Source organism: Girardinichthys multiradiatus, chromosome 20 (assembly GCF_021462225.1).
Source record: "Girardinichthys multiradiatus isolate DD_20200921_A chromosome 20, DD_fGirMul_XY1, whole genome shotgun sequence".
Classification (NCBI taxonomy): Eukaryota; Metazoa; Chordata; class Actinopteri; order Cyprinodontiformes; family Goodeidae; genus Girardinichthys; species Girardinichthys multiradiatus.
This window is the reverse complement of record NC_061812.1, coordinates 14,966,588-14,979,741: the sequence shown is the minus strand read 5'-3', so window position 1 is coordinate 14,979,741 and position 13,154 is coordinate 14,966,588. Positions and strand designations below refer to the sequence as shown.

The following is a 13,154-nucleotide window of genomic DNA, read 5'->3' as shown; positions in this document are numbered from 1 at the left end:
TCTGGTACATGCTTCAGCATACACAAACAAGAAGAGCAATTCTCAAATAACAACCTGTTCCCTCTTTTGCCAACAAAACAGCAACGATCCGATGATGGATTCCATTAGATATACACAAGTCCATCAGTAAAACTCTGCATCAGGGTGACCAGAGAGGAGGTTTCTAAATGCTGCAGCCATTAAACATTATTCATAACCCTCAGAGAAGATGAAACTTTTAGTTGACAGTTAATAGTTACCATGTTGAAGAAAAATGAACTTAATTAGCCAGAAATTCACCAGCATGCAGCTCTTGTTAATACTATCTAACTGAACATTGAATTTGACAGTCAGACAAGTAGTGAACAAATTTCATGAGTGCCAATAATTTCTGTGTATCTTTTTAAGTATGTGGATAAATTTGCTGTTTTTCTTTTTTCAAATGTTTTTTGCAGCACTAGAGGCCTTTATTTTTTCAATAGTAAGTAGACAGGAAAGAGGGGGGGAGACATTCGGCAAAGGTCGTCGGGTCTGGGACTCAAACCCGGGACAGCCGCACCGAGGACTATAGCCCTTTGCACATGGTCGCATGCTTAATCCCTACACCACCAGCGCCACACCCACATTTGCTGTTTTTCTATGCTAAAATTTAGCATGAAACAACCCACAAAATGTATGTTGTCACAAAGAGGAGAAGTTTATCACAAGGCTGGGGAATGAAATACAGCAGGTACGATTTATAATTGTAAAACCAAATTTTACACCACCATAGAGCAGCTCTGTCCAATGTGACTTTAGTATTTTTACAATTAAACCCCAAACACTTGACAGATTAATGTTTAAAGTAATCTTTTAATTCAAACAACATGTTTCCTCTGTCTTCCTCTGAAGGAGCATTAATGTTTGGAGTGTCCCAGCCAAAGTTCTGACATAAATCTCATACAATATTAAAGACTAGGAGCTCACTAAAAATAAATAATCAAAATACCACTGAAAAAAAGCAAAACGCTGATCAGCAATTATTAGAAGGCTTTTTTTTTTTATTGATACTCATTTTAGTTTGTTGTATTATCTTTTGAGAGATGCCTGTGCCATTTCCTATCAGAAACAAACTTCTTGGTTGAATTAAAATGCATGTTAAATCTGCTAGGGGTATGAATAATTTTGGGTTTAACTGTAAATGCATTTCAATTTGTGCCATTGCTGGCCTAATGAACCGTATCACAAAATAATGACAATAGCAGTGACTGTGAGACAGTTCTGTCATTTCAGCCAGTTGTGCATATCCCTATTCTGGTGAGGTCGTCATGCATGGTAAGAGTTATTTCCAAATGCGAAGTAAAGCCTGAATGTTTTCCATTTTTACCAACATACACTCACCGGCCACTTTATTAGGTACACCTGTCCAACTGCTCGTTAACGCAAATTTCTAATCAGCCAATCACATGGCAGCAACTCAGTGCATTTAGGCATGTAGACATGGTCAAGATGATCTGCTGCAGGGGAAGAAAGGTAATTTAAGTGACTTTGAACGTGGTATGGTTGTCGGTTCCTGACGGGCTGGTCTGAGTATTTCAGAAACTGCTGATCTACTGGAATTTTCACGGGTGCAAATGCCTTGTTGATGCCAGAGGTCAGAGGAGAATGGCCAGACTGGTTCGAGCTGATAGAAAGGCAACAGTAACTCAAATAACCACTCGTTACAACCAAGGCATGCAGAAGAGCACAACACGTTGAACCTTGAGGCAAATGAGCTACAGCAGCAGAAGACCACACCAGGTGCCACTCCTGTCAGTTAAGAACAGGAAACTGAGGCTACAATCTGCACAGGCTCACCAAAATTGGACAATAGATGATGGGAAAAACGTTGCCTGGTCTGATGAGTCTTCATTTCTGCTGCGACATTCAGATGGTAGGGTCAGAATTTGGTGTCAACAACGCATGGATCCATCCTGCCTTGTATCAATGGTTCAGGCAGGTGGTGGTGGTGTAATGGTGTGGGGGATATTTTCTTGGCACACCTTGGGCCTCTTAGTACTAACTGAGCATCATGTCAATGCTACAGCCTACCTGAGTATTGTTGCTGACCATGTCCATCCCTTTATGACCACAGTGTACCCATTTTCTGATGGTTACTTCCAGCAGGATAATGTACTGTGTCATAAAGCACGAATCATCTCAAACTGGTTTCTTGAACATGACAATGAGTTCATTGTACTCAAATGGCCTCCACAGTCACCAGATCTCAATCCAATGGAGCACCTTTGGGATGTGGTGGAACGGGAGATTCGCATCATGGATGTGCAGCCGACAAATCTGCAGCATCTGTGTGATGCTATCATGTCAATATGGACCAAACTCTCTGAGGAATGTTTCCAGTACCTTGTTGAATCTATGCTACGAAGGATTAAGGTAGTTCTGAAGGCAAAAGGGGATCCAACCCGGTACTAGCGAGGTGTACCTAATAAACTGGCCGGTGAGTGTATGTACAGATGAAAATACCCACAGAAGAAACATTTATAGCAAAATGTCACAAAAGCTTCAAAAACCCACCAGATATTAAGGTCAAACTGGGTTGTTAAGAGTGGGGGCTTAATGGGCCAGCAAAGCAAAAAATTACTACCAAAAATACTTTCAAATATTTTCATATTCCTTTACATTGTTTCACATAATTACTAGATCAGACCCTAAGTAAAAACAAAGCATCACAACATGTGTAGTTGTGTTGCAAAGCATGACCATGTGGGAAAAGAGGAGTCATGTTCAAGTTCCAGGTCTTGCAAACTGCATTGTTATTTTCTTGTCTAGCACATCTTGCAGACATTCAAGGAGAAATTCACAGAGCTATGCATTCTTCTCCCTTTGTGGTGTTTGCTTTGTTTAGGCATTGGATCCAGAGCAGACTGCACAAAATACATGCCGGAGCAAACTCGCTTACAGTGTCAAGCAGATGAAAAAGATTTGCACCTATTTTTATCTCTTCAGCCACAAATACAGCAGCTGCAGCAGTAACTAAAGAGAAAAAGGCTTTATTTTTATTTATAATATTTTAATTAACAGAGAACTCTAAGTTTTGACCTGAGGAGCCATTACTCAAAACTTTAAGAGCAACATCTGACTGTAGAGACCAAAAGTGACATTTTTAATTAATAAGGGAGGCTGCAGATTGTAAAAGACAATATAATTATTCATCATTTGTTCTTATTATTTTAGAGACAAAAAGCATTGATTGAATTCAAACATAATTGTGTAATACCATACTGTATTCACTTCAGATTGTCAATGTCATTGTTTTAAAAGCCTGCAAGTTGGACTGAAGTGTTGTACAGCAACAAATAGAGATACTTTAATGATAATTATATCAAAATAAGAATCCATCAGCTGCACAGTTAAATATTTTCTAAACATTACATGATTTTAAACAACATTTAGGCAGTTTATTTGAACATGGAAATTATATGCAAATGCATCAGGCACTGGTGAGGAGGAATTCCACTTGTAAAATTCTTCATTTTTTGGAAAGCCACCCCAACATTTGGGCTTCTCTTTTTCTGCTCCTGGTACAAAATATCATTCAGATTTTACCAGACCTTGTTTTTACGCACAACCTGCATAGCATAAACAGCTGTGTTTTTTAAGAATGAGGAGTTATTTGCTCTAGCTAAAGCTGACAACCACAAACATATACATACACAAATATGGGCGGGCTTATCCCTAAATGCATGAATAGTGTCTCCTTTAAATGTTGGCAAACTGCGTCAGCACACTGAGAGGCTGTTTGCTTGTTGACACAATGTTAGGTGGAGATCTGCCTTTGCATCTAGTTTCAGAATTAGAAGCACATGCAGACTCTGCTAAGCAAACATTTAGCACCTGCAAATAGCTTGGTACATCTGTCTGTCAGGTCCATGTAGATTGGGAGGTCAGATTAAGGCCTTTTATTTGTTTTTGTGCGACTCAAACCTTTCATGAACCGGTTTGTCAGAATGACAGCTCCCTTTATTCTGTCAAAACAGGCAGCTGCCTTTAGAGAATTCTATATTCTTGAAGGGTGTACTTGGTCAGCAGCCATGTTTGAGAGGGTGGCATGTGTCAAAGTAACACTCAAGTGACTGTAAAGACAACGGTTTTCTAGGAAAACACTGCATTAAGCATCACACTGTGTCTGTCAGCTTGTCTTATTTTGATGGCGCATCCTAATGCCACATTTAGTTTTAACAATGAAATCCAATTTTAAAGAAGACGATAAATAAATGGACAAAAAAATGAGAATGAAAACCATACATGTATAAAATGAAATATTACGGGGTAAAGATAAACAGTGCGATTGGGATTAATATTTCATAAGAACAAATAAGGCTCAATATAAAGAAATAAAAAATATCTGAAAATAACCTTATTAGGTAAAAAATACATCTGAGAAAATAATGTAAAACTACATTAGGCTTACATATGCATTAGATTATATAGTAAAATATAAAATACCTTCTCTTACATGATTTAAAAACTAATTATAAATTCCCTTTACCTGTGGTTGGCATCTCAGAGCTGGGATCTGATGAAGACACACACAGGTTGTTATAGACTCTGCGACCACAACGCCTGCCATTTTTCTGTACTGCTGTCAGCTCGGGAGCCTTTTCCTCCCTCCTGCCATGACAGCGATTGGAGACCCAGAGAGACAAACATTAGAGAGAAAGACAGCAACTGTCAGAGGATTCTAGAGGAAACAAACTAAAGATCTGGCAGACAGAGGTAGTCGCAAGGGTGCAAGGAGAAGCTGATATGGAATGAAATTAGATTGGGGAATGAGGAGACTGGGAAACAAAGTGTGAGTGCAATGCCGAGAGATAGGTAGAGTGGAAAGAGGTCAAGAGGGATGATAGGTTAATATGCAATTCAAGAGTCAGAGATAAGCAGTGAGCAAAATAGAAACTTTGTGAAGTGCTCTTCCACCCTCAAATTATCACACTTATACAAACACACACAGCTTGGTATAACTAGAAAAATGTGTTGGCCAAAGTGGTAAATATGTGTAAAAGGCAGCAACTCTGTGTGGTTCGGAACACTCACACCTTTTAACAAATGTGTGTGAATGCATCCATTTCATTTGTGTATTTCTCTTTAGGTGGCAAAATACCTCTGCACAATTGTGAGGCTTTGTTATAGTGTTCCCATTTTGCCTTCTTTTGTTGGACCTTTGTGCGTGCATGTAATTTAATGTCTGTTTATGCAGCATCCTGCTGACAGCGCAGGGGGAGCATATTTCCAGGAGGTTCTCACACTGAGAATCTGAAATCCAAAAACCATGGGAAAAGCTATAAATCTGGAAGTCAACAAATGGAACGAAGTTTCCATACATGTCTCAAGTTATCTTTGCTTCAGTTACTGACGATCACACACTCCGTCTAACATGGGCTCAACAATCATAACAAGTTTTTGTTGTTTTTTAGGTCTCTTTGACTGTCCTTTCATTCTTTTTTTCAACTCATAATGTTTTTTGTTTTTCTCTATGAATCTGTGGTGCATGCTTTGTCATCCATTCTCCTTTAGCTCCTTCTCTGCCTCCTGGAGTCTCCTCTCAATAATTTACTTTGGTAATAATCGCTTTGCTACTTCCAATAATACCAGTGTGGCACCCAGAGGGAGAAGAGCTCTCAAGAGCAAAGAAAACCACAGTCCAACAGACACAGATATTGTTTAAATACAAAATGTAAAAAGAGCATGACAGTTGATATCTAATCTAATCTAATTTTATTGAAAGTTTTCTACATAAGACCAAACAAAAACAAAAAAATCCAGTTTAATGGCACCTTCCTTTACTCACACCCCATATAAAAATCTATATAAATACAAATTCATAATTTATTGTTGAAGTATATTGTTGACATTTTTAAAATCCAAAGTTTAATATGAATAACTGTTTTACATTATGTTATATATACTGGTCCTTCTCAAAATATTAGCATATTGTGATAAAGTTCATTATTTTCCATAATGTCATGATGAAAATTTAACATTCATATATTTTAGATTCATTGCACACTAACTGAAATATTTCAGGTCTTTTATTGTCTTAATACGGATGATTTTGGCATACAGCTCATGAAAACCCAAAATTCCTATCTCACAAAATTAGCATATCATTAAAAGGGTCTCTAAACGAGCTATGAACCTAATCATCTGAATCAACGAGTTAACTCTAAACACCTGCAAAAGATTCCTGAGACCTTTAAAACTCCCAGCCTGGTTCATCACTCAAAACCCCAATCATGGGTAAGACTGCCGACCTGACTGCTGTCCAGAAGGCCACTATTGACACCCTCAAGCAAGAGGGTAAGACACAGAAAGAAATTTCTGAACAAATAGGCTGTTCCCAGAGTGCTGTATCAAGGCACCTCAGTGGGAAGTCTGTGGGAAGGAAAAAGTGTGGCAGAAAACGCTGCACAACGAGAAGAGGTGACCGGACCCTGAGGAAGATTGTGGAGAAGGGCCGATTCCAGACCTTGGGGGACCTGCGGAAGCAGTGGACTGAGTCTGGAGTAGAAACATCCAGAGCCACCGTGCACAGGCGTGTGCAGGAAATGGGCTACAAGTGCCGCATTCCCCAGACCTGGGCTACAGAGAAGCAGCACTGGACTGTTGCTCAGTGGTCCAAAGTACTTTTTTCGGATGAAAGCAAATTCTGCATGTCATTCAGAAATCAAGGTGCCAGAGTCTGGAGGAAGACTGGGGAGAAGGAAATGCCAAAATGCCAGAAGTCCAGTGTCAAGTACCCACAGTCAGTGATGGTCTGGGGTGCCGTGTCAGCTGCTGGTGTTGGTCCACTGTGTTTTATCAAGGGCAGGGTCAATGCAGCTAGCTATCAGGAGATTTTGGAGCACTTCATGCTTCCATCTGCTGAAAAGCTTTATGGAGATGAAGATTTCATTTTTCAGCACGACCTGGCACCTGCTCACAGTGCCAAAACCACTGGTAAATGGTTTACTGACCATGGTATCACTGTGCTCAATTGGCCTGCCAACTCTCCTGACCTGAACCCCATAGAGAATCTGTGGGATATTGTGAAGAGAACGTTGAGAGACTCAAGACCCAACACTCTGGATGAGCTAAAGGCCGCTATCGAAGCATCCTGGGCCTCCATAAGACCTCAGCAGTGCCACAGGCTGATTGCCTCCATGCCACGCCGCATTGAAGCAGTCATTTCTGCAAAAGGATTCCCAACCAAGTATTGAGTGCATAACTGTACATGATTATTTGAAGGTTGACGTTTTTTGTATTAAAAACACTTTTCTTTTATTGGTCGGATGAAATATGCTAATTTTGTGAGATAGGAATTTTGGGTTTTCATGAGCTGTATGCCAAAATCATCCGTATTAAGACAATAAAAGACCTGAAATATTTCAGTTAGTGTGCAATAAATCTAAAATATATGAATGTTACATTTTCATCATGACATTATGGAAAATAATGAACTTTATCACAATATGCTAATATTTTGAGAAGGACCTGTATATATATATATATATATATTTGTTTCTAAATTACAAGTGCCACATCTATTGGCACCCCAAAAACTTTGTATAAAATAAATGTAACTTGAGCATTAATACTTACATTTTTAAAGTTGATCAACGTGTTTATGAACTTTTGAATAGTAAACCATGACTTCTTGTTCCTCGTTGGCATAAATATGATGTGACACATAAAGGTGACCCTTTATTAGGGCCCATCCGGTCCCTGTACGAGCGGAGCAGGAGTTTGGTCCGCATTGCCGGCACTAAGTCGGACCTGTTCCCGGTGCATGTTGGACTCCGGCAGGGCTGCCCTTTGTCATCGGTCCTGTTCATAACTTTTATGGACAGGATTTCTAGATGCAGCCAAGGGCCGGAGGGGGTCTGGTTTGGGGACCAGTGGATTTCGTCTCTTCTTTTTGCGGATGACGTGGTCCTGCTGGCCCCCTCTAGCCAAGACCTACAGCATGCACTGTGGCGGTTCGCAGCCGAGTGTGAAGCGGCTGCGATGAAAATCAGCTCCTCCAAGTCCGAGGCCATGGTACTCGACCGGAAAAGGGTGGCTTGTCCTCTTCAGGTTGGAGGGGAGTTCCTGCCTCAAGTGGAGGAGTTTAAGTATCTCGGGGTCTTGTTCACGAGTGAGGGAAGAATGGAGCGGGAGATCGACAGACGGATTGGTGCGGCTGCCACAGAAATGGGGGCACTGTGCCGGTCCGTTGTGGTGAAGAGAGAGCTGAGCCGAAAAGCAAAGCTCTCAATTTACCGGTCGTTCTACATTCCTACCCTCACCTATGGCCATTAACTTTGGGTCATGACCGAAAGAACGAGATCCCGGATACAAGCGGCTGAAATGAGCTTCCTCCGTAGGGTGGCCGGGCACTCCCTTAGAGATAGGGTGAGGAGCTCGGCCATCCGGGAGGGGCTCGGAGTAGAGCCGCTGCTCGTCCACATCGAGAGGAGCCAGTTGAGGTGGCTCGGGCATCTATACCGGATGCCTCCTGGACGCCTTCCTCGGGAGGTGTTCCAGGCACGTCCCACCGGGAGAAGGCCCAGGGGACGGCCCAGGACACGCTGGAGGGACTATGTCTCTCGGCTGGCCTGGGCACGCCTTGGGTTCCCCCTGGAGGAACTGGAGGAAGTGTCTGGAGAGAGGGACGTCTGGGCATCTCTACTGAGTCTGCTGCCCCCGCGACCCGGTCCCGGATAAGCGGAAGATGACGAGTACGAGTACGGGTACATAAAGGTGAGAGGGACGTCTGGGCATCTCTACTGAGTCTGCTGCCCCCGCGACCCGGTCCCGGATAAGCGGAAGATGACGAGTACGAGTACGGGTACATAAAGGTGAGTAATTTGAGGGTGGAAGAGCATTTCACAAAGTTTTCTATTCTGTCCACTCACTGCTCATCTCTGACTCTTGAATTGCATATTAACCTATCATGCTTCAAAATGGGATAGACAAGAGAACATGCCATTTAAGTAAGATAGATGTGTGTCGACCTTTTAAGACAGAGGCAAGAAGAAAATAACTACTCTACTAAACTGGAACTGTGGACCTAATAGGAAGAACAAAATGTAATAAGGTAAGTAAAAAAAGCTTAATGTTAGATAACAGCAGTTATTTTTCAATATGCAACTTTGCTACTGCAAATGAAGTAAAATTTATTTGAATAGTTTTTATATATCTTTGCCAAAGGTGAGCTGAAATAGTTTTTAAATACTGTCACGATTTGTAGTATTGAGAATTTCTGTGTCTTCCTACGTTTGCATTTCTCTTAATGTTTATCATGCGTTTTAGCGACTGTTTCTGCGTTCCCTTGTTTACCAAGTACCTTCCCCTCGGTGTCTTAGCTTCTTACTGTTCCCAGCAGTCCCAGTATTCCAGTAATCAAGCTCCCCAGCATAGACAGTTATTGGTTTCCTCAGTCAGTGTCAGATCATCTGTTGTTGCCATCAGCTTTTTTTTTGCTTTCCTTCAGTTCATTTACAATTAAATTAATTTGCCATTATCCACCTCCATTTCCCATCTCTGCATTTCAGTCTTCAGCAACACCAGTTTTTGACAGCTACTTCCTATATTTACAGGTAAAAAGGAGAAATTAATTAATTATAATTATAATTGTTTAATTATATTTTTTTCATGGTAAAAAAAAAAAAAGAATTGTAAAAATCAGTTACCAAACCTTAAGTTTTTAATTTTTTTAGAACTTAATTTTGTGTTCAGGGTAAATATAAACAGAAAAACTATTTATAAAAGTGTTTATTGAGAGAAATTACAGAGTTTAACTATCATTTACATTACGTAATAAAGAAAAAATTCAACATTTTTGAAATTCAAATATTTTGCTGCCATAATTTGTGCTGTTCATCAATCTTCAGGCTCCCTCAAGGTAATTAATTTTCTTTTTTTATTTTTGTGAATTTTACTGACAATGTTTGTGTATTTTGTAACTTATGGGTACTGCTGGAGTGTAGTTTTCTACAACAACTTGGGAGTTGAACCTGTTACTAATCTCCTTAACCTCTCAGATTATAATCATGATTATTCTCCAGTCATTGTTATTCTGTGCAGGGGCAGATGGTGTTTTAGGGTTTTTGACTGGGTCAGAGGAGGGCTACACTCAGTCCATTCTCTCACATCAAGCAGATCATGCAATTCCTTTAAAAGTTAAGCAAATACAGGGATGCTGATTTTATGTCAGAAAAAGAGTGAACATTTTTTTTTGTTTATGTCTGGGTTTAGAAATTATGATGTCCATGGATTGTGTAATTATTATGATATAATGTCTTATATTGGGACACTACAGGAACAGGTAAAAGAGATATTGTGGTTTCGAATGTTAACTGTTTTTGGCATTGAGGATCAATCCTGCCATAATTAGGAATAAATTCAGAAAAACATTTGCTTAACAAATTAATTAATGTGCCATTAAATCCATTAAAATACAAAAAAAACATTCATTCAATAACTGATCAAAAATATTAGACATAAACTGATATTTAAATTTCAATCTTGAATTAGACTTTATCTCTGGACCCTTTTTCATGTTTTGTTTCTCTCTCTCTCTCTCTCTACGTTTTCTTTCATTTTTGACAAATTTTAATTTATTTATTATTTTCCCCAGCCCTTTTATTTATTTTAATGTTATTCCCTCACATACAAAAACATGTATTACGTAACAAAATATTGTCATATTTTGTTGAGGTGGTGCAGAACCAAAGTGCAAGCAGGATGACGGGAGTCTGCATGGTGAGTGGAGTTCTTTAATAAGATAGTAATAATACAGACAGACAGACAGACAGACAGACTGACTGACTTACTGGGTGAGTAATTCATTTATTAAACTATGTATTTATTTACGAAGTTATTCTTAGTTATGGCAGGAATGGTCCTCCATATTTTGGAACTATTGTAACTATTCATTTGTGGTTTGACACTGAATGTGATTACTATTATGTCCTAACACACAAATGACCTCTTACAATCTCAGAACTTTAGCTATTTTCCTTGGCGTTCTTTTTAAATAATGTCTAACCATTAGGTGGATAATGTGTTGTAATCGTTTCAAAAAGCTCCCTAAATAAGACCTAAGCAGACATAGGTAGAGCTATACTGCAGAACTCACGGAGCGGGGCTGCTCTGCTCCTCTACAGCCTCCATGGCACACTGAAGGGACCTCTGTAAAGACAACAGCTGACTGGATGTCTCTCTTAGCATGAACCTGGTGACGAACTGACCCAACACACTGCCACCTTGGTACTCCTAATAGAAAACAGATGTTGACATGTTGCAATCCAGGTTACAAAAACAATAAAAAAAAATGTGTAGACATGCCAAGCTCTAGAGCAAATGCATTGCAGCCATAATTAAGTGGGATAATGGATGTACTAAAGTATTTTTAACTGCATATTCAGATTCCAAAGAGAAATAACTTAAATAGGAGATTTAATTGCTGCTTGAGCTTCCAAACATGAATGTGATTACATATTCTCAGAGGAGTCATGGAACACTGCAGAGCTTTTTTGTCAAAATGGAGACTGACTTGTAACCTCTGCAGAATAAGCATCATGGAATTATCAGTCCAGAACAATGACAGACCACAGCTGCTAACTAGGAATGAACAATCCTTTTGAGGATTGCCTCACCTTAGAAAGAGCAAGTACAGTGAAGAAAGGTGATCTATATAAGACAGGTTATTATTCAGAAAAGATCCCCTCCCTTCTTCTCATTTTACATGCATGTAATTCAAATCCCTAATTTAAGGTTGTTTCTTCAAAGAGGCTTTATGTAATTTTATAATACCTCCTCACCAATAATAATTATCTTCAATAACTATATGGAAAAATGTACCTGTGTGTTATCCCACTAGAGTCATAGAGTCATCCAGCTAATGACTATTTCATCATTAGCAATCATCACGCTACTTCTGAAGGCAATTAGTTGCCCTCAGAGTAAAGGGGGCTGAATACCTTTGCACACTGCACTTTTCAGTTTTTTATTTGTAAAATTGTTTCAAATCGTGTATAATTTTTGTTCCACTTCACAACTACTTTGTATACTTTGTATACTACTTTGTGTTGGTCTTTCACATAAAATTCTAATAAATTATATTTATGTTTGTGGTTGTAATGTGACAATATGTGGAAAAGTTCAAGGGGTGTTAATACTTTTACAAGCCACTGTAATGCTCTATGATAGAGCAGCAAACAAAAAATGATCAATAAATAGGAACATGTTACTTAGCTGTCTGTTTGATTTTATTAGCATAATAATAGACCCAATTTGAACATTAACCACCTAAAGTAGGTTTGCGATTTGAAATGAAAGGTAGGTCTTAAACTGAGCTACATAAAAGTGTGGTGAGTTATATTGATATTGGTAATGGTATATTATTATTGTAATGTTTCAACTCTGTCAGAAAACAGTCACATAATGTATACTGTTTTCTCACCTGATTCAGTGAGTCTCTTTTGATTACGATGCAAATTTTGCAGCAAAATATCAAGAAAAGCGAGGCTAAAAAAGCATAAATATGTCCTGTGTTTTATTTTAGTTTTATAAATAAATTTGGCAATGGATACAATTTTTTTGGGTTGAGCACCTGCCTCCAAAAAAGTCTGGGCATGATCCAATTTGGATCCGGTGCTGGTGGCACCATGTTCTTTAAAATCATGAAATTGCGTTAAAATTTGTGTATTGCAACGAGCTTTGTAGTCATCCTATGGTACAGGGTCAATCCACCATTTTAGCTTTCTGGATATCTTTTGTATTTCCCCCCTTCAGCATGATGCCGTCTCTCCACATCAAGTCAAAGCTTAATAAAGTAAAGGCCACATCTGTGGTCTTTACTATTTATGTTTAATGTTGTATATTATTATATTAGTGTACAGTATATTAGATGAACTCTTAACAGCATTTGGGGCATTTCCAATCTAACAATATAATTTCTCAGTGACAGTTGATTAACCAGTGACCATCACTGACTGATGACTGATGTCAAGTTCGACATACACTCACCGGCCACTTTATTAGGTACACCTGTCCAACTGCTCGTTAATGCAAATTTCTAATCAGTCAATCACATGGGAGCAACTCAGTGCATTTAAGCATGTAGACATGGTCAAGACAATCTTCTGCAGTTCAAACCGAGCATCCGGATGGGG

At 39.2% G+C, this 13,154-nt stretch overlaps 1 protein-coding gene across 1 annotated transcript in view; it reads right to left on the bottom strand.

The window, feature by feature from the left end:
* necab3 (N-terminal EF-hand calcium binding protein 3) overlaps nucleotides 1-13,154 on the bottom strand; it is a 73,872-nt gene that overhangs the window by 26,579 nt on the left and 34,139 nt on the right. Inside the window, exons 6-7 of the mRNA XM_047348691.1 lie at nucleotides 11,117-11,253; nucleotides 4,508-4,629 (exon numbers count right to left, since the gene is read on the bottom strand). Coding sequence (XP_047204647.1) covers nucleotides 4,508-4,629; nucleotides 11,117-11,253 — 259 coding nt within the window. The remainder of the gene's footprint in view (nucleotides 1-4,507; nucleotides 4,630-11,116; nucleotides 11,254-13,154) is intronic.